Below are 19,208 nucleotides of genomic sequence, written 5' to 3' on the forward strand. Positions count from 1 at the left end.
TGGAATTTGATACCAGGACCCCAGGATCACCACCTAAGCCAAAGGCAGACGCTCAGCCACTGAGTCACCCAGGTGCTCCTAAAAAAAGATTTTATTTATTTATTTGAGAGAGACAGAGGGAGAGAAGAGGAGCAGAGGGACAAGCGGACTCCGCACTGAACACAGAGCCTGATGTGGCGCTGGATCCCATGACCCTGAGATCATGACCTGATCCATGAGCCACCTAGGTGCCCCAGTATGGTATACTATTAAGTCTAGTTTTGCAAACAATTTTCAATAAGTACAGTGTATTCTCTACTCACCAAATTTAGGACAGCATTCATTCTCCAATGAATTCAATAACCTTTCAAGGGAAAAAAAATAAGTAAAAAGGAAAATGTGAGTTCTTATTTAGGAATGAGATGAAACACATTTTGCAAATTAATGAGCTTAAAGTATCAGGGAACACACCTGGTTACACTTGAAAGTTATCAAAATGCCTCCATTTAGCATATTTCACTTTAAAATACCCACAGCATGTTTAGAACTCTTTAATTACTTAAGACAAGTTAGAAGTTTCATGTTCATGATGAGACTATGCCAGTCTGGAACATCAAAATGATCTTGAAGTTCTCTATTTATCATTTCTTCCTCACATAATACATTGCTTTGCAACAATAGTTTTCATTTTGGAGTTCTCCATTCTCTATGAGGAGTATTTTAATTTAATTTAGATGGTTTATGATATTAATATATGCATATCCCAGATAACAAATATTTATAATCAAATATTTCTGTGCAGTTTAAGTAGTTTCTATTTGTATGTGTATGTTTGCCTCATTCAGAAGAAGGGAACTTTTACTGCTATTTTTAAACAGTTTTTTAATTGAAGAATATAATGCAAATATGGAACACTGTATAAAAATAAATGTATAACTTCATGAATGTTCACGTCCTATTTTGCTAAAATTTCAACTCCCTTTTTATACCCACTTGGGTGTACTGTTCTTTTTGGTCACATTTTTGTTATTTCAAGGATTTTCTTTTTCTATATTTAAGGGCAGATCTTCATTATCAGCAACACTGTCCTATCAAACTTGGAACAGTCTCTGATATGTTGCTCTCTAACTTTATGGTTATCTTTGCTATGTTACATTTCTTGAAATAGTTTGTGTAAAGCCTTCCTTTAAAGTCTAAATTATTTTACAAGATATAAGTTTGGCTACAGAATCTTTAAAAAAGGTTCTGAATACTCTAAAATAATTACATTCTACTTAATGGCAGTCCTTTTCATGCATCTTTTTGGATGGCTTTAGCATCCAAAATAAACGACAGGTTTTTTTTTTGTCTGTTTTTAAAAATATGTATTTTAAGTGTCTTATCTACAGATTTCTTTCCATTCTTTTTCCTCCAGTGTAATTTTGTTGTTGTTTTTTTTATTGTTTTTGTTTTCCAGAGCCACATTTTGCTAACTTTGTCTAGGTGGTAGATTTAACATCTCTCTGTCCTCTGTATTTCCTGTTAAATTGCCACTTTATGGGCTTGATCAGGTCAGGTTGCAATTTTTGTTTTGTAGTTGGCAAGACTATTTCATAGGTGGTGGTACATTCTTCTTCCATTAGGAAATAAATGCTGTTTAGTAGGTTCTCTCTGTGATGTTAGTGATGTTGGTGCTCTAGATCAGTGTTGCTCAATAGTCTTTTTCATTATACTCCACCCCCCAGAGTCTTTGAGACATTTTCCTCATCACGCCCTCCCCTTGTGAAATTGTCTTTTGTGAAATTTGGAAAATCATTTTTTCTTCAAGTATTTTTCAGAGAGTATTCTCCTTTCCTTTTGGGCCTCTGGTGACACAAAAAGGCATCTCTTTTGTTGTCTCTCATTCCTGAGGTTCGTTGGTTGGTTGTTCCCATCATTTCTCCCTGTTAATTTCTACTGAGGTTTCCTCAAGTTCACCAACTCTCTCCTCTTTCATCTTCACCCTACCACTGATCCTTGCAGTTTTACAGTTCAGTTACCTTATTTTTCAGTTATAAAGTTTCCTTCTGGTTCTTATTTGTACTTTCTATTATGTTGCTTATACTCTTAATTATAACTTCTGTTTCAGGATTTTTAATGATTGCTCATCCAAGTATTTTTTAAAAGCTGCCTAAAATCTTTTCTGGATAGTTCCAACATTTGTGCCATCTTAGTATTGGCATCTGTTGATTATGAAACTCATGTGAATTAGATTTTCATGGTTCATGAGCTGAATAATTATGGATCCAATCATAATCATTACATTATGAGACCCTGGGTCTGGTTTAAGTCCTATGGAGAATGTTAATATTTTTGTTTTGTGGGAATTTGAGTTGGTTAAGTAAAGGCTGCAAGTTCTAACCTACACCGTCTTTGGAACATGGTTTCAAAATCACTTCAATTTGGAAAGTCTTTGCAGTGCTTTATTTTTATTTAATTCTAGTGATCCTAATAACAATTCAATAAAGTAGGTTTTATGATACATACTTTACAGATAAAAAAGGTATGTTTGGATTCAAGCTACCTTTTCATCAGGTCATACAGCTGTCATCAGCTGTATGACATTGGACAAGACACTCTTTAAGCCGTAATTTCCCTATCTGCAAAATGGGATTGACAATACCTGCATCATTGGATTGTTTGAAGACTGAGTAAAATAACTCATGTATCATATTTAGCATACTTCAAACTCTAAAGAAATCATGGGTAAAATGATGAAAAAAATCATTTTTTTTCTCATAAAAAAATTAAGTTTCACTGAGGAAAATTAATATAGAATCAAATACAATTTAAGTTACAGAAAATTACTTTTGACAGTTGTATATACTGTATAACCACTTTACCAATAAAAATATTATAGAACATTTCCACTACAACAGAAGGTAGTACCCTCATGCCCCTCTGTAGTGAACTCTCTGTCCTCAACCCCAAGCAACCACTGATCCAACTATCACAATAGATAAGTTTTGTCTGCTCTAGAATTTTATATAAATAAAATCATAAAGTCTGTACATTTTCCTGTCTATCTTCAGTCAGAATATACTTCAGATTCATTCATATTGGTAGTTTGTTACTTTTTACTGCCAACTAGCATTCCATTATTTTACTCAAATATTTTTTTATTACTGATTGAAAGAGTTCTTAAATATTCTAAATCCAAGTCCTTTTTTAGATAACATATTATGAATATTTTCCCCAGTGTATAAATTGTCTTTTAATTTTCTCAATGGTGCCTTTCAAAGATCCTATGTGTTTGTTTTTTAATTTTTATAAAGTTCAATTAATTATTTTTTATAGGCTTTTTTTTTTTTTTTGGTGACCTTTCTCAAAAAATGTTGCCAACACCAAAGGGATGAAGATTTTTTTCCTTTGGCTATTTTCTAGAATTCTAGCTTTTATGTTTCAGTTTATGATCCAATTTGAATGAACACTTTTGTGTATGCCATAAGGTAGGGGTTGAGGTTCAGTCTTTCTCCATACTGATAGGCAATTGTTCCAGGACCATTTATTGAAAAAAAGTATATCCTTTCTCATGAAAATACCTTGGTACCACTGTGAAAATCAATTGACCATATTAGGTGTGGGTTTATTCCCAGATTCTATTGTTTCATTTATCTTTGTGTCTATAACAATTTTCCATTTATTTTATTGCCTTAGCTTTATAATAAGACTTGAAATAGGGGGGTATAAGTCCTCTAACTTTGTGGTTCTGTTCCCAAAGTGTTATTCTGGATCATTTGTTTTTCCATATGAATTTTAGAATCAGCTTTAGGCCATAATCTGTGAGAAAAATGAAACTCATGAAGCCAGGCTCTTGTCTAGGAGCAATTGTTGGATTTGACTTCCTGAAGGACTTTTGTGTCTATGTTCAGTTTCATATCTTTTAATGTCTTTGTCTGGTTTTGGAATCAAAGTAACAGTATTCTTATAAAATGAGTTGGAATGTGTTCTTTCCTATTTTATTTTCTTGAGTTTGTATAGAATTTAAATAATTACTTAATTTCCCAATATTTTACAAATATCTTTGTTATTAATTTCTAATTTAATTCCCTTGTGGGCAGAGAAAACATTTTCTATGATTTCACCATTTTAAATTTGTTGAGGTTTGTTTCATGACAGAGAATATGATCCATTTTCTTGAATATTCCATGTACATTTGAAAACAAAGGTATGTTCTAAGTATTGGGTAGAATTTTCTATAAATGTCAATTAGGTCATATTGGTTGATAGGATCTTCTATATCAACAGTTCCCAAATTTGCCTGCACTCTGTTGAAATCACCTTTGTATCTTCCAAAAATATTAATGCCTGTATTCCACCCCTAGAGATTGTGATTTAATGAGTTTGGGGTTTGGCCTGTTATTTAGAAGTCTTAAGAGATTCCCAGGTGATTCTAATGTGCAAGCCAAGCTTGGGACCTGAGGTCTGTATCCTTAATAAGGAGTGATGAACTTTCCAAATGCACTGTGGGCTAGTCTCTTTTATTTTTTTTTAAAGATTTTATTTATTGATTCATGAGAGACACACAGAGAGAGGCAGAGACATAGGCAGAGGGAGAAGCAGGCTCCCTGAGGTTTCTTATTTCAGTTATCAGTTTTTGCTTCAGTACTACTTTATAGCACTATTAGGATTTTGAATCTTCTTAAATGAACTGATGCCATTATCTGGTTTTAATATGAATTTCCCTGATTACTAGTGAAGTACACATTTAAAAAAATCTTTCTGGTTATTCAATACTCGTCTTCTGTGAGTTGCTTATTTGTGTTATATGAATAAGGTTTTATTTAAACTGTCAGAATTCTTTATATTTTCAGAGCTTAACTATATTCTCCCAGTCTGTGGTTTTTCACTTGATTAAAATTGTCTTCCCTTCTGCTTAGAAAACTTATATCTCTTCTGTTTATAAAACAATCAAAATTTAATCTTTTTGGATAACAAATGATACTGTTTTGTCTGGTTTAACAACTTCTCCCTTATGATTATGTCATAAATACATCTGTTTTCTAAAAGTTTAGAGGGTTTTTGTTCCACATTTACTTCATTTGGAATTGAGTTTTATTTGTGGTGGGGTCAGAATCCAATTTCATTTTTTATATGGATAGTCTAACTAGAACCACCATATTTTGTCTTTTTCTTTTTTTTAAGATTTTATTTATTTATTCATGAGAGACACAGAAAGAAAGGCAGACACACAGGCAGAGGGAGATGCAGGTTCCCTGTAGGGACCCCGATGTGGGACTCGATCCCAGGACCTGAGCCAAAGGCGAATGCTCAACCACTAAGCCACCCAGATGCCCCTAATTTGTCTTGTCTATAGCCAATTAACAAAGTTATTGTACCAGGGCACCTGGGTGGCTCAGTTGGTTAAGGCCTGACTCTTGATTTCAACTCAGGTCATGTACTGAAGGTTGTGGGATCAAGCCCCATGCTGGGCTCAGCACTAGGCATGGAGTCTGCTTGGGATTCTCTCCCTCTCTGTTTCTTTCCCACAGCAACAACAAAGTTATTGTACCATTTATAGTTTCAACGGTCATGAATAGTCCTTCCCCACAATCTCACCAACACTTATTTCTTTTTTTTTAAATAATAAATTTAATTTATATTGGTGTTCAACTTGCCAACATACAGAATAACACCCAGTGCTCATCCCGTTAAGTGGCGTGCCCGTCACCCATCCACCCCCACTGCCCTCCTTCCCTTCCACCACCCCTAGTTCGTTTCCCAGTTAGGAGTCTTATGTTCTGTCTCCCTTTCTGATATTTCCTACCCATTTCTTCTCCCTTCCCTTATATTCCCTTTCACTATTATTTATATTCCCCAAATGAATGAGAACATATAATGTTTGTCTTTCTCCGATTGACTCATTTCACTCAGCATAATACCCTCCTCCAGTTCCATCCACGTTGAAGCAAATGGTGGGTATTTGTCATTTCTAATGGCTGACCAACACTTATTTCTTATCAGACACCCTTACTGCATACCAACTTCCAGGTACAGGTATTCTCTGAATTATTTTTGTTTCTTCTTGTGTAATTACCACATTTTAAAAAGTTGCTTTTAAAATAGAAGTTACCAAAAAAATAAATAAATAAATAAAATAGAAGTTACCATAAGATCCAGTAATTCTGCTTCTGGATATATACCCAAAAGAATCGAAAACAGGGTCTCAAAGAGCTATTTGCACAGCTCATGTTCACAGTAGCATTCACAATAGCTAAAAGTCAGAAGCAACCCAAGTGTCCACCAACAGATGAATGAATAAACAAAATGTGATATATACATACAATGGAATGTTATTCAGCCTTAAAAAAAAAAAAAAGGAAATGGGCAGCCTGGGTGGCTCAGCGGTTTAGCACCGCCTTCAGCCCAGGGTGTGACCCTGGGGTCCCGGGATCAGGTCTCGCAGGGTCCCGGGATCAGGTCTCGCATGGGGTTCCCTGCATGGAGCCTGCTTCTCCCTCTGCCTGTGTCTCTGCCTCTCTCTCTCTCTCTCTCTCTGCCTCTCTCATCAATAAATAAATAAAATTTTTTTTTTAAAAAAAAAAAAAGGAAGGAAGGAAATTCAGACACATGCTGCAGTGTGGATTACCTTCAGGATGTCACACTAAGTGAAGTCAGTCACCAAAAGATAAATACTGTAGGAAATTCCACATACATATGGTACCTAACGTAATCATATCTGTAGAAACAAAGAATGGCAGTTGCCAGGTCCTGGGGAGAGAGATAAATGAGGAGCTGTTTTTTAATGGGTATAGACTCTCAGTTTTGCAAGATGAAAAGTGTCATGGAGATTGGTTGCATGGCAATGCAAATATATTGAACCGTACACTTTAAAATAGTTAAGATGGTAAATGTTTTACGTTATATATATTTTATTCTACTTTTTAGAAAGCCTTCTCTAGCAACAACGACAAAAGAAGTCCCTTTTAATAGTTCTTAGTCTTTGGTACTCTGCAGTTTGATCAGGAACTCTTTAAACCTGCTCAAGAATAAGTGCATCTTGAATCTGAGCGTTCAAATATTCCACAATCCTGAAAAACTATCAGTTATTATTCTTCGAGAACAGCTCACAGCCATTCTCTCTAGTTTCCCTTTCTGACACTACTGGATAGACACTGGACCTTTCTTTTTTTTTTTTTTTTTAGTTTTATTTATTTATGATAGTCACAGAGAGAGAGAGAGAGGCAGAGACACAGGCAGAGGGACAAGCAGGCTCCATGCACCGGGAGCCTGACGTGGGATTCGATCCCGGGTCTCCAGGATCGCGCCCTGGGCCAAAGGCAGGCGCCAAACCGCTGCGCCACCCAGGGATCCCTGGACCTTTCTTTTTAATTCTCCATTTATTTAGGTCCTGTGTTGCATTCTAGTATAGTTTCTCAAGTTACGTGTCAGAGTTCCCGCCAAAAGTCTAGTTCTCAAATACTGAATGGAAGATTTATATGTGTGTGTGTGTGTGTGTGTGTGTGTGTGTGTGTGTGTTTTCTTCCACCCTAATTCTTGCAGACATCAGAGTGGTGACGGTGGACGCTTTTGAAGGAATAACAAAGTCTGAGCAGATTCACATCATTAGTGTAAAAACCAGCTACCACAACTCCATTAGAAAGCCCCACAGTGACTTGTCCTCCGTCACTTAGTGAATCTGCTCCAGCAGCTGTTCCGTCACTTGGGTTTGCTGCCGTGTTTTTATATGAGATCAGCAGTTAGTTTCATTACTATAAATATTCCAGTTTTCTGGCACAAACCTTTGTGTTCTGACAAACCCTGACACACTTACAGCTCTTAACTTTTTAACGAGAATGGCTTTATGGTTGACTTTAATAAGAAATAGTTGAAAAAGAGGAAAATAAGTTTAAGTGGAATTGTACTTTACCAGATGTGAAGCAAAAATATCTAGATGCATTTTCATTCTTAATAAAAGAAAGTTGAACTAAAAAAAAAAGAAGAAATATATATTGGATTAAGGATATATTATAGTATATTTAATAATATATAATAATATAATATATATTAATATATATTGGATTAAGGATATATTGGATTAAGTATATATATTATGGATTAAGGCAGTAGGTCACCAAATGGAAACAGAATTGAAAAATCAAGAAACAGGGAGACATAGGCTCTTGTCCACAACTCAGGAGAACGTGCTGAAGCCAAAATGATACAGTATTACTATCCTGCACTCGACAAATATGAAACACAAGCAGGAGGCTGCTTCCTGTCAAGTGCTAGGCATCAATGAACACCACCAAGCCGGATTACATGACATCCCAAAGCCTGGCCGCAGCATCTCACGCGGCGTTTACGGCCTTGAGCCAGACCTTTATTCCTAAGCTTCCGTTCCCGTTACGTGGGCAGCCGTGAGAATCAAAATGAGATAAGGTGGGCGAAAGAGCTACACACCGAAGTCCTGTTAGGATATTTTCTCAATCCTAAAGCATTATTGGGGCGGCCCCGGGAGGGCTCAGCGGTTTAGCGCCGCCTTCAGCCCAGGGCGTGACCCCGGGGTCCTGGAATCGAATCCTGCGTCGGGCTCCCTGCAGGGAGCCTGCTTGTCCCTCCACCTGTCTCTCTATCTCATGAATAAATAAATAAAATCTTTTTTTTTTTTAAAAAAAAAGGTCAACTGCACTATGGTCCTAATAATAATCGCTTGGAAAGGAGGTGAAGGGCAACAATGCACTAGGGGTGTACTTAGGGACTTTGCGATTTGGGAAGTTAAAAAATAGGGAAAAAGTGTGCTTTTAGAATTGGGGTAGCACGGTCCTGTACCGGCTCTCTTTACTGTGTCCGCAAGTGCCTTTTTCTTCAATTCGCATGATTCCCCTCCCCCTCAGCGCTCGGTTTTACCAACCTCCCTCCGAACAGCGGCCAGAGCCCTCCGCGCTGGGTCTCTAACCCGCGTCTCGCGGCTCCCACGGGCCCGGCTGTCTCACGCCCAGCTGCGCTCCTGCACTGTCATTGGCTGCCGCTCCCCCGGCCCCGCCCACAGCAGCGTCCCTCCTGATTGGACGCCCACGTCCTTTTGTTAGGGCGGGAGGCGGATCCTCGGGCTTTGACAAAGGACGATTGGGGCGTCGTGCCGCTAGTGCGCAGGCGTGCCTTCTCGAGTGGGGATTGGTGGGCGACGGGGCGGGACGGGGCGGGACGGGGCGGGGCTCCGGTTTCGGCGCATGCTCTGTAGGCTCAGGGGGCGGAGCTGCCGGCGCCAGTTGGTCCAGGCGTCGGGGCCTGAGCGGTCCTCCCGGTTCCCTCCGGCTCCCGGCGCCTCCGACGGCAGGTGAGCGCCTGGCCCCAGGCGAGTGGAAGCGCGAGGGCGGGGAGCGCGGGGTGGGCTGGACGCGGCCCGGCGCCCGGGGCCCCGGGAGCAGCGGCCGAGGGCCTGGGCATGGGGGATGCTGAGGCCTGCCTCCCTGCAGCCCCCTGCGCAGCCGCCTCCCCATCCTCCCATTCTGGGCCGGGGGTGCCTTCGGGGAGGGGCTGCCCGCGTCCCCGAGGCGGGCCTTCCGCGCCTTCTCCCGCCTCCTCCCGCGCTGCACCGGGCCTGCGGAGGGGCGTCTGGGCGGGATGGACGTGTCGGTGGCTGCTCTGCCGGGAGCCGGGCAGGTGGGAGGAGCGGGCGCCCCGGGGCGGGGTGGGCGCTGGACGGAGCCCCCAGCTTAGGTTCCACCGGGGCTTCCCCCAAGGGTCCCGCCCAGCAAGTTTTGGGGAGTTAACGGTTGGAAAAGGAGACAAGAGGCTGCGTCTCTGAAAGGCTGGACTTCAGTTATACAATGTATCCATTCCACTCCTATGACGTAAGCATGTTAGGGACCTGCTGCGCCGCGGTCCCGGCAGCGTGGGCCTGGCCCCCCCAGCGCCCAGAGCTGTGCCCGTCCTCGGGGGTTGAACCCACCACGATCCTCGCCGTGCTCTGGGGATCTGGCCGCCCCCCACCCGCCCCCCTGTTCCAGTCCTCACTAGCCCCGGGCCATGAAACTGGATTCATCCAACCACAGCAATTGAGAACTTGAACAGGCCTGCACGGACACACCCACGTCGGAAGTTGCTGCAGCTGAGGATGGGATGAAATTCACCTTCAAGTCGCTTAGTGAAACATCAAGGGAATTTAACGTCAAAGATGGCGGGGAAAAAATAATTTGGCGATTTTTAGATGAGGGCTGCATTTGCATCATACAACGGGAAAACAAAACCCAGGGACTTCACAGACTTCATGGTTAGACCCGCCTGCAGCATCTTGGTAGAAACCATTGGCTGTGAAGCCTAAGGCAGGTGCATAGCCCCTCTGAGGGGCGGTATCCACAAATATAAATTACAGTGCCCTTCTGCTGATTTGATGAGTTAGTAGTATCCGTGAAGCATTTAGCATATTAATGAACAATGGCATTATTTTAGTCGCCTTACTCGTTCACCAGTAAGTGGGTGACGTGAAAATCAGTTTTATTTTATTTTTTTTTAAAGATTTTATTTATTTATGATAGTCATAGAGAGAGAGAGAGAGAGTGAGAGGCAGAGACACAGGCAGAGGGAGAAGCAGGCTCCATGCAGGGAGCCCGACGTGGGATTCGATCCCGAGTCTCCAGGATCGCGCCCGGGGCCAAAGGCAGGCGCTAAACCCGCTGCGCCACCCAGGGATCCTGAAAATCAGTTTTAGATGCAGAAAAGTTGGTTGGTTGAGGTTGGATGGATGTCAGGAAACAGTCTCAAAATCTTAGGTGTGGTGGTGCGGTGGGAAAACTAGCCTGGGTAGTCCTGGCCTGGCCGGTGACTACTTCTGTGACTTTGGGTAAACCATTGCGATCTTGGGCCTCAGTTTGTTTATTTGTAAGGTGGGCAGCTAAATCAGACGATTTTTGTGGCCTGAGTTAGAGCCAAAAGGAAGAGAAGATACCAGCTAACCTTACTGAATACCTTCTACCCATGAGGTACCATTGCAAGCACGTTCTATAGATCAGCTCATTGAATTCTTGCAACGAAACTATGAGGTACATACTCTTACCCTCGTTTTACAGATGAGGAAACTGAGGCCGAGGTGTTAACCTTGCTCAGGGTTCCAGAGCTTATAAACAGCAGAGCTAGGATTTAAATCCAGGTAATATACATTTGGTCCTTAATTATTGTGTTTTGAACCTGCTTCTTAACAGTGGTACTATTCAGGGTACTAGAAGGGAAGGTAAAGGTTTATTTTTTTATTTTTTTAAAGATTTTATTTATTTACTCATAAACAGAGGGGAGAGAGAGAGAGAGAGGCAGAGACACAGGCAGAGGGAGAAGCAGGCTCCATGCAGGGAGCCCGACATGGGACTTGATCTTGGGTCTCCAGGATCACGCCCTGGGCTGAAGGCAGTGCTAAACCACTGAGCCATATGGGCTGCTGGTAAAGGTTTATTTTGATAAAACAGTAGTCTTTGGTCACAGGTGTGTTAGCATGGAAAATGGGTCCATCCTGATGTTTTTCACACTTCCTAACCCTTGTTCTCTCCGTACCTTTTGCTTCCTGGACTTAAATTATCAGAGTAATTCTAGATTTTCTCCTGCTGACCAAGGCTAGATGAAGATAGGCCCCAAGACTTACTGTGATTTTTGAGGAAGGTTTGAGATCCAACCTAGGCTTAGGTCAGAATTGACAGAGCGACGGCCATATCCATTTCCAGCTTTATGATAAAGAGGTCAGCCTTAATATCCCACACTCAGTGTTCTCACACTTGAGAGACTTTGGTCTGGATTTTCTTTTCACATCAGCTTTGCATTTATGTCCAGGAACAGAAGGAATTGAAAATGAACTCATCATTTTAATTAAGTAGGCTCCATGCTGAGCGTCAAGTCAGGCCCCTGAGATCAAGACCCGAGCTGAGATCAAGAGTTGGACACTTAACTGACTGAGCCACTCAGGGACTCCAAAAGTGAACTCTTAAAAGCAAATTTCACATGAAATTGGATTGATACAATAGCAACTATAGACTGAAAAAAGGATTTTATAGCTGAAAAACTCCATCTGGTATCAAGTGCATCTTATGACATAGTACTGTACTACTGTAGGCATTGTGAGGTTTGAGGATCTTATTTTAAAAGAAAATAAAATCTGTGACTAAAATACTTTGATATAAAGAGCTCAATGAACCTTCTGATCTTATATATAAATAAATCAGTTTATTAGTCTAAATTTTTTGGAAGACCTTGAATATAGACAATAATAGCATTTTGAGACCAGCCTGTTTAACCGTATCGGAATAAGAGAAAATTGCTACTCATCTTTTTGTTGTTGTACAGAAGCAGCTGGCTATGCTCTTGTCTGCTTTATTAGAGAGTCATGAAATACCCTTTGCCCAGGGCAGCCACATAGTGTTGGGCAGATTGTGCACTGTACAATCCTTAGGGTGCAATCTTACACAGGCTGTGATGTGAATAGTATTCTCTTGGGTTGTGTTGTGTATCCTGTAGCACTGTTCTTGTGCCAGCCAGGCTTTTGTACCCTTGTTTCCACCCCCGTCTTCAGTGTGTATTTCTAAGCTTCATTTTTCTTCTAATAAGCCCCTTCTCCATTTTTCGGCCTTTTTTTCTTTCACTTTTTCAGATGAAATCAGACTATTGATAAACCATACAAAGATTTTCTATGGTTTGGGTTACACGTGGCCATATTTCAGAAACTGGCTTCATTATGACACTGATCAGTTTGGAACACTTTGCTTTTGTAGAAGACTTTTGGGTTTCAGTGTTAGACTGAAACATAGGCTAAAGAAGTACACCATATCCATATACTAAACCTGATTTCAAAGTCAGTTGCTTTGATCGTATGATTGCTTTGGCTTGTGTATAGCTTTTCTCAGCTGTCGTGAAAATTTTGTTTTAGCTTGTATTCTTAAAAGCACTAAATATTAGAAATTTGAAGCACTTTTTGTACATTATTTAGCAGGCGAAATAGCCAAGCTTTTGCTTTTGGCTGTTGCCCATGTCATCCATCCCAGACCTGTGTTAGCCGGGTCAGTGGTTGGTAGGAAAAGTGCTTTATGTATACACTGGAATATTCCTCAGCCATTAGAAATGACAAATACCCACCATTTGCTTCAACGTGGATGGAACTGGAGGGTATTATGCTGAGTGAAGTAAGTCAGTCGTAGAAGGACAAACATTGTATGGTCTCATTCATTTGGGGAATATAAATAATAGTGAAAGGGAATATAAGGGAAGGGAGAAGAAATGTGTGGGAAATATCAGAAAGGGAGACAGAACGTAAAGACTCCTGACTCTGGGAAACGAACTAGGGGTGATGGAAGGGGAGGAGGGCGGGGGGTGGGGGTGAATGGGTGACGGGAACTGAGGGGGGCACTTGACGGGATGAGCACTGGGTGTTATTCTGTATGTTGGCAAATTGAACACCAATAAAAATAAATTTATTAAAAAGAAAAGTGCTCTTTGCTCTGGCAAGTGCCAAATAAAGTTTTCACTGCTAACACTCTTCCTCTTCAATTATAAAGAGATATGTTGTTGATTGAATGGAGAGGGATAATTTTTGACTGTGGTCTCCAAATATAGTAAATTGAATAATCTGAAGAATTTTTGAAAAGATCTTTAGTAATCAGTCTACTTGGGTTTGTAGATATACTAATATATATTACATATTAATATATGTTTATTACAATATGTAATATATATGTAATTATATACTTTTTAAAGATTTTATTTATTTATTCATGAGAGACAGAGAGAGGCAGAGACACAGGCAGAGGGAGAAGCAGGCTCCATGCAGGGAGCCCGGTATTAATCTTTTTCACGTGGTTTTCTCAGGTTTTTTGTACTTCAGAGAAAGTTCACACATATATGTGATACAATATGTACACATTGTATATATTACATCTGCATTATACATATGTAATATGTACATAATATGTAATATACATATAAACTTTCTCTGAAGTACAAAGAAGCTGAGAATTAAACCCATGTGAAAACAGTGTGAGGAAGAGCGGCTCTAATGCTAGATAAATAGAAAGATTCTAGAAGACTCAGAGTAGATGTATTAAACATTGTCAATTTTATACCATTTGTAGCTAGTTCCTTAATAATGCCATGTAAAGGATGTTTAATGTCTTGCTTCTTTAGACCAACAAGTGATCTCTTATTTCAAAGGGAGTTTATACATTCGTACACTAAACATTTTATCTCCGTGTTCATGCCAGTGTCTGAAGTGTCCATTTTATTAACTGTGAGAGAATATTCAATACACTGATAACTCTTGTGATTCGAGTTCTAAAATGTATATATCCTTGTTCAGAATGTCTGGGTTCCACCAGTTAGCATATAGAAGCTAAGAACGCCTTGGTATAGTCGGTGCTCCGTAAGTAATTTGTAGAAAGAGTAACAATATTAACAGGTCTAAATTGCTTCAGTGAGTAGATTAGATTGCTTTACCAAATCTGTCTGGTTTACTTAAATAAAATGTTGAGCACACTGACTATGAAATGAATGTTAGCTATAGAGCAGAACGTGTTTCGCAGGAATTTTATTGCCTTAGTATTTTGGAAACTTTTTTTCTTCCTTTTTTTTTTTTTTTTTTTGAGAGATTGTACCTATACGTGAGGGAGAAGGAGAGGTAGAGAGAGTCTTAACCAGACTCTGTGCTAAGTGTGGAGCCTGACATCAGGCTCGATCTCACCACCCTGAGATCATGACCTGTGCCAAAATCAAGAGTTGGATGTTTACCAACTTAGCCAACCAGGTGCCCCAATATTTTGGAAGCTTTTATAGAAACAATAAAATGTTCATATTTATATTCTTATTCACATCCCAATTAACTAGGAAGTAACAAGTTGATATTTTTCATTTATCCCATATTAGTGTTTCAGATAACTCGTATTTTTCTCTTGAACTTTATCAATTAAAAAGTATTAAGCAGTATATGTAAAGTAAAATTTTAATAATGAAAAATATTTTTAAAGAGACTGGTCTTCATCCCTGTCATCATCCTTAACATAAGAGCGGTTTTAATTTTGCTGCTATTTGTATTTATGTGTACTTTACATAATTTACCTCAGTAAATACACAATTTTGTAAACATTCTTCCGTGTTATTATAGTCATCATAATTATTTTTAGTAGCCACTTGAAACTACAGTAATTAACCAGACTCTGAATGGACAGTCCATGTTGTTTCCAATTTAGTGGGTTGTAAATAAAGTTGAAGATTTTATGTATCTAATTTTTTTCCTTCTTTGTGATTTTCCTTAGGCTAAATTTCCAAGAGCAAAATTGCTTAGTAAAAAATATTTAAATGTTTTTATGAATCTAGTTTACTATACTGCTTTCAGAGAAGATACATATTTAAAATTTGTGTCTAATATTTTATTTGTTCCATAACTTTGCTAGCATTGATCATTATTTCCATTTAAAACTTTTAATAAATGTACAGTGATATTTTATTGCTGTATATGTGTCTTTCTAACTCTCTCTTATTGCAGACCATTCATCAAGGATTTTGTATCCAAGGCCCAAAAGCTTGTTACCCGAGATGATGAATGCCGACATGGATGGTATGTTCTTTATTTTCCTTTTTTGTGTATTCCTGGTTTTGCGGATGCTTTTGGCTTAATTAAGCAATGGGAAGAACAGAGAAGCAATATTTAGAAAGCTTGAATTTGACTAATATACTTATTTATATCTTACCTAGTTCTAGAAAGGATTGGTATTGGCAAAACAATTTATCTTCCACCTTGGTGTCCTTATCTGCCTTGTGGGCATCTAACTTATTCCTTTGTTGGGCTCTTAAGTCAAGTAAGATAATGAATGCAAAATATTTTGCATATCTTTAAGTGCTACATGACACAAATGGTACCTAATGTTAATAGTAAATCTGAACCTTTGTACTGCAGCAGTTGATGCTGAAAATCAGGTGGAACTGGAGGAAAAAACACGACTTATTAACCAAGTGTTGGAACTGCAACACACACTTGAAGGTTAGTTTCCATTTTGTAGTTTTCTTGAATATCTAATTAGCTGAAATTGTAAGCATTTATTTTGCTAAATTTTGTTAGTGTGCCCCCAGTTTTTAAAAATATAAAACTTCAAGTCTATATCAATAGTTTCTTTCCCTCCTGCCTGCAGCTTTGGCTAATGATTGTAAAGAACAGATGTGCTTCAATAAAAAGTCAAATAGTGTTCTTATGCATCCTCTGGGTTTAATGTAATGCTGTTTATTACATGAGTCTCTCTTAAGCCCCTGCACTGTGTTATTACTGAGTCCACTTTAATAAAGCTTATACTGGGACGCCTGGGTGGCTCAGCGGTTGAGCGTCCTGCCATCAGTTCAGGGTGTGATCCCAGGGTCTGGGATCGAGTCCCACATTGGGCTCCCTGCATGGACCTGCTTCTCCCTCTGCCTATGCCTCTGCCTCTCTCTCTGTGTCCCTCATGAATAAATAAAATCTTTAAAAAAGAAAAAGCTTATACTAAAGTTTTTACTTTAAAGGAGTATGTTAGCTTCAGAGATTAAAAGTGAATTGAGTTTTTTTCATTTCCTAAATGTTTTGCACAAAATACTACCACTGAAACATCTGGGTTTTAATAAAATTAAGAGGTTGTGGAGTTTTATAGCAGAGTGAGCAGATCATGTCATTTCACTGGCTTCCCATTTCACAGTTAATAAAAGCCAGGTTATTCTCTGGAAGTCCGTTACCTCCTTTCAGAGTCAGTCATGTCACACTCTCCGCCTCATACATCCTACCTCAGACACGGATCTCCTTACTATTCTTTCAGCAAGCTTCTACTCAGGGTCTTAGTGGTTGCTGTTCTCTGAATGTCTTTCCCTTAGGTGTTTGCATTCTATGTGGCTCATTCCCTCACTTCCTTTGGATTTCTGGTCAGTTCCTTTACCAAAATAGCTATAGCTATTGCTGACTATACTGTATAATAGAGCAACTTCCCTTTTGCTTCGTCTGATTTTTATCCTTTTTTTTCTCCTGACCCCTACTTGGTTGGTGCTCCCTAGATGCACCGTGCCTTCATGCACATTAGAATGTAAGCTCTGTGAGGGCAAGGGCTTTTGTTACTACTGCCTCTAGAACCGTGCCTGGCTCCTAGAGGGTCCGCAGTACTTAGCTGTTCAGTGAATGAATGGAGGTAATGTTTTACTTGATCATTAAAGAGCTGTGTCTTTTGAATTTCTTGCTAATGAAAAATACAAAATGTTCAATTGCTTGGAAACTTTCTATATCCAGTGTTTAATTCGAGTTGTGTGTTTGCCTACCACATTTTCTAAAGCATTTCTAACAAAGATGCAGTTTTTTTTCTATGTTGGTAAGACATGAATCAAAATTCACATTTTAAAAACCAAGTCTGTATAGAAATCACAATTTTAAGAAATAACTACTCAACATAGATGCTATTTACCAAGAATAACATTTAGCCTAATGTGAAATCTCTTTTTAAGAATTTTGGTCATTGATTTGCACTGTTTACTTTGTTTGCCTTAATTTCTAAAGTTGCTTGAATTTAAAAACAAAATTTGAAGATTGTTTTCTTTTAAGAATGAATCTTTATTTTATAATATGAAGTCATTGCCATCATTTTATTGATAATGGGCTTTTTTTTTGTTTTTAAATACAGACCTCTCCGCAAGAGTAGATGCGGTTAAGGAAGAAAATCTGAAGCTAAAATCAGAAAACCAAGTTCTTGGACAATATATAGAAAACCTCATGTCCGCTTCTAGTGTTTTTCAAACAACTGACACAAAAAGCAAAAGAAAGTAAGGGATTGACATCCCTTCTATTTCATGGAATTGCTGCTGATCTTTTTTTCTTTAAAACTTGGATAGATTTAAAAAGTTATAGTACTTTTGTTTGTGGCTTAATTGAATATTTATGAAGATGTCAGATATAGGCAAAATTAAGAGCATAACAGAAGACTTCCATGAGTTTGTGTATAATATGTTAGTCTATGAAAATGTGCAAATGTATTGTAGAGACTTTATAATTAGAAATGCATATATTTATGAAACTTGAAAATGAATGTTTTATCAAATTTGATTTATAGGTTTAGCACTATCTTTTATTATAAGCATAAGAGATACAAGAACCACCGTGTTGTGAAAAGTGACCAAAATCATGTACTGAACGCACAGCTTTATGTACCCTGCCCACCATGTTGTGCCTCTTTTCCATTTGCTTCTTCCTTCTCATTTCCCTTCCTCTAAGGAAAAAATTGGTTTCACATTTGTAAAGGTAATAGTTAATCATCTGTGAGAGTAACCTGAGCTTGAATTGTTGAAACTTAACTAAAATAAGATACTTTCTCAGTTAGGGTTTGTCATAGTAATAGGATTGTTGATTTTTCTTTCATCAGTTGAAAACAGAGGCTATAAGTACGAAGACTTTTCTTTGCAACTGAATTATCAAATTGGGAAGGTTTGGTTAAAAACTTAACTTTTGCACAAAATAACCCCACTTGGTATCTGAAAAAATGAGCTCTGGTTATACGTTTGGAATAGAGTATTTTGAGAAAAACATTAATAGGATGGGAAGATACTTGGCAAACAGTAGTAACCAACTCCAAATGTTTTTACTCCAGATTTGTGTGATCTCTGGCATAGACTAGGTATTTTGGGTGATACACACACACACACACACACACACACACACACACACACACACAAGAAGGTAGATTAAATGTGAATAACCTTATGTCAGCCACATGTAGAAGAGAACAGTTACAGAGTTTAGTCTTAACATTTATTTGTAGCACCCAGCAGATCAACTTTTGCAAAATCCCTTTAGAAGAGTGTTTTGGTATCAGAATCATGAATAATAAAATGGAGTTTTACATGTATACTAATTGATATTTTTTCAGTATTTTAATCTCACTACTTATCCCAGAATTTTCTGTAAACCTAACTGCTTGGTTTGCAGAGTTTTAGTCACCCTTTGACAGTTTGTAAGAATTTAGTTTGTAGATTCCATTTGGTAAGAAATTAGTATCGGAAGTAATGTTAAAATATTAACTAGGTAAAGACGTCCACTAATATAGTTTTGGTTGTTAGATTTGGGCTACTTTTAATCATGGAATAATATGTTTGTATTGGTGTAAGATTCAATGAATGACTTTAGCTGTAGGAATATAATAGTTACACTGCAAATATTTTGCATCCCTTTTGTGACCTAATTTACAAACATTTAAAACTGTGTTGCAGTTTTGCTTTGCTGTTTAATAAAAAGCTGTTTCAGA

The 19,208-nt window shown here is 38.6% G+C and overlaps 1 protein-coding gene and 1 long non-coding RNA gene across 3 annotated transcripts in view; one reads left to right on the forward strand and one right to left on the reverse strand.

Annotated features, from left to right (window-relative positions):
- The window catches only part of SCOC (short coiled-coil protein), a 42,318-nt gene extending 23,110 nt beyond the window's left edge, over positions 1 to 19,208 (forward strand). The window contains exons 1-4 of one of the 2 annotated variants that reach the window (XM_041759435.1): positions 9,196 to 9,295; positions 15,452 to 15,523; positions 15,863 to 15,946; positions 17,595 to 19,208. In XM_041759435.1, coding sequence (XP_041615369.1) covers positions 15,502 to 15,523; positions 15,863 to 15,946; positions 17,595 to 17,737 — 249 coding nt within the window. In that variant the 5' untranslated portion in view covers positions 9,196 to 9,295; positions 15,452 to 15,501 and the 3' untranslated portion in view covers positions 17,738 to 19,208. Of the gene's footprint in view, positions 1 to 9,195; positions 9,296 to 15,451; positions 15,524 to 15,862; positions 15,947 to 17,594 lie in introns of those variants that run through there. The other variant, XM_041759434.1, reaches the window with a different exon arrangement.
- On the reverse strand, positions 27 to 8,923 carry LOC121493518. The gene is made up of 4 exons (XR_005988499.1): positions 8,852 to 8,923; positions 7,868 to 7,924; positions 303 to 343; positions 27 to 78 (listed from the first exon to the last, which is right to left on the reverse strand). It is a non-coding gene; the product is annotated as an uncharacterized LOC121493518 (long non-coding RNA).

The sequence above is a fragment of the Vulpes lagopus genome, chromosome 6 (assembly GCF_018345385.1).
Source record: "Vulpes lagopus strain Blue_001 chromosome 6, ASM1834538v1, whole genome shotgun sequence".
NCBI lineage: Eukaryota > Metazoa > Chordata > Mammalia > Carnivora > Canidae > Vulpes > Vulpes lagopus.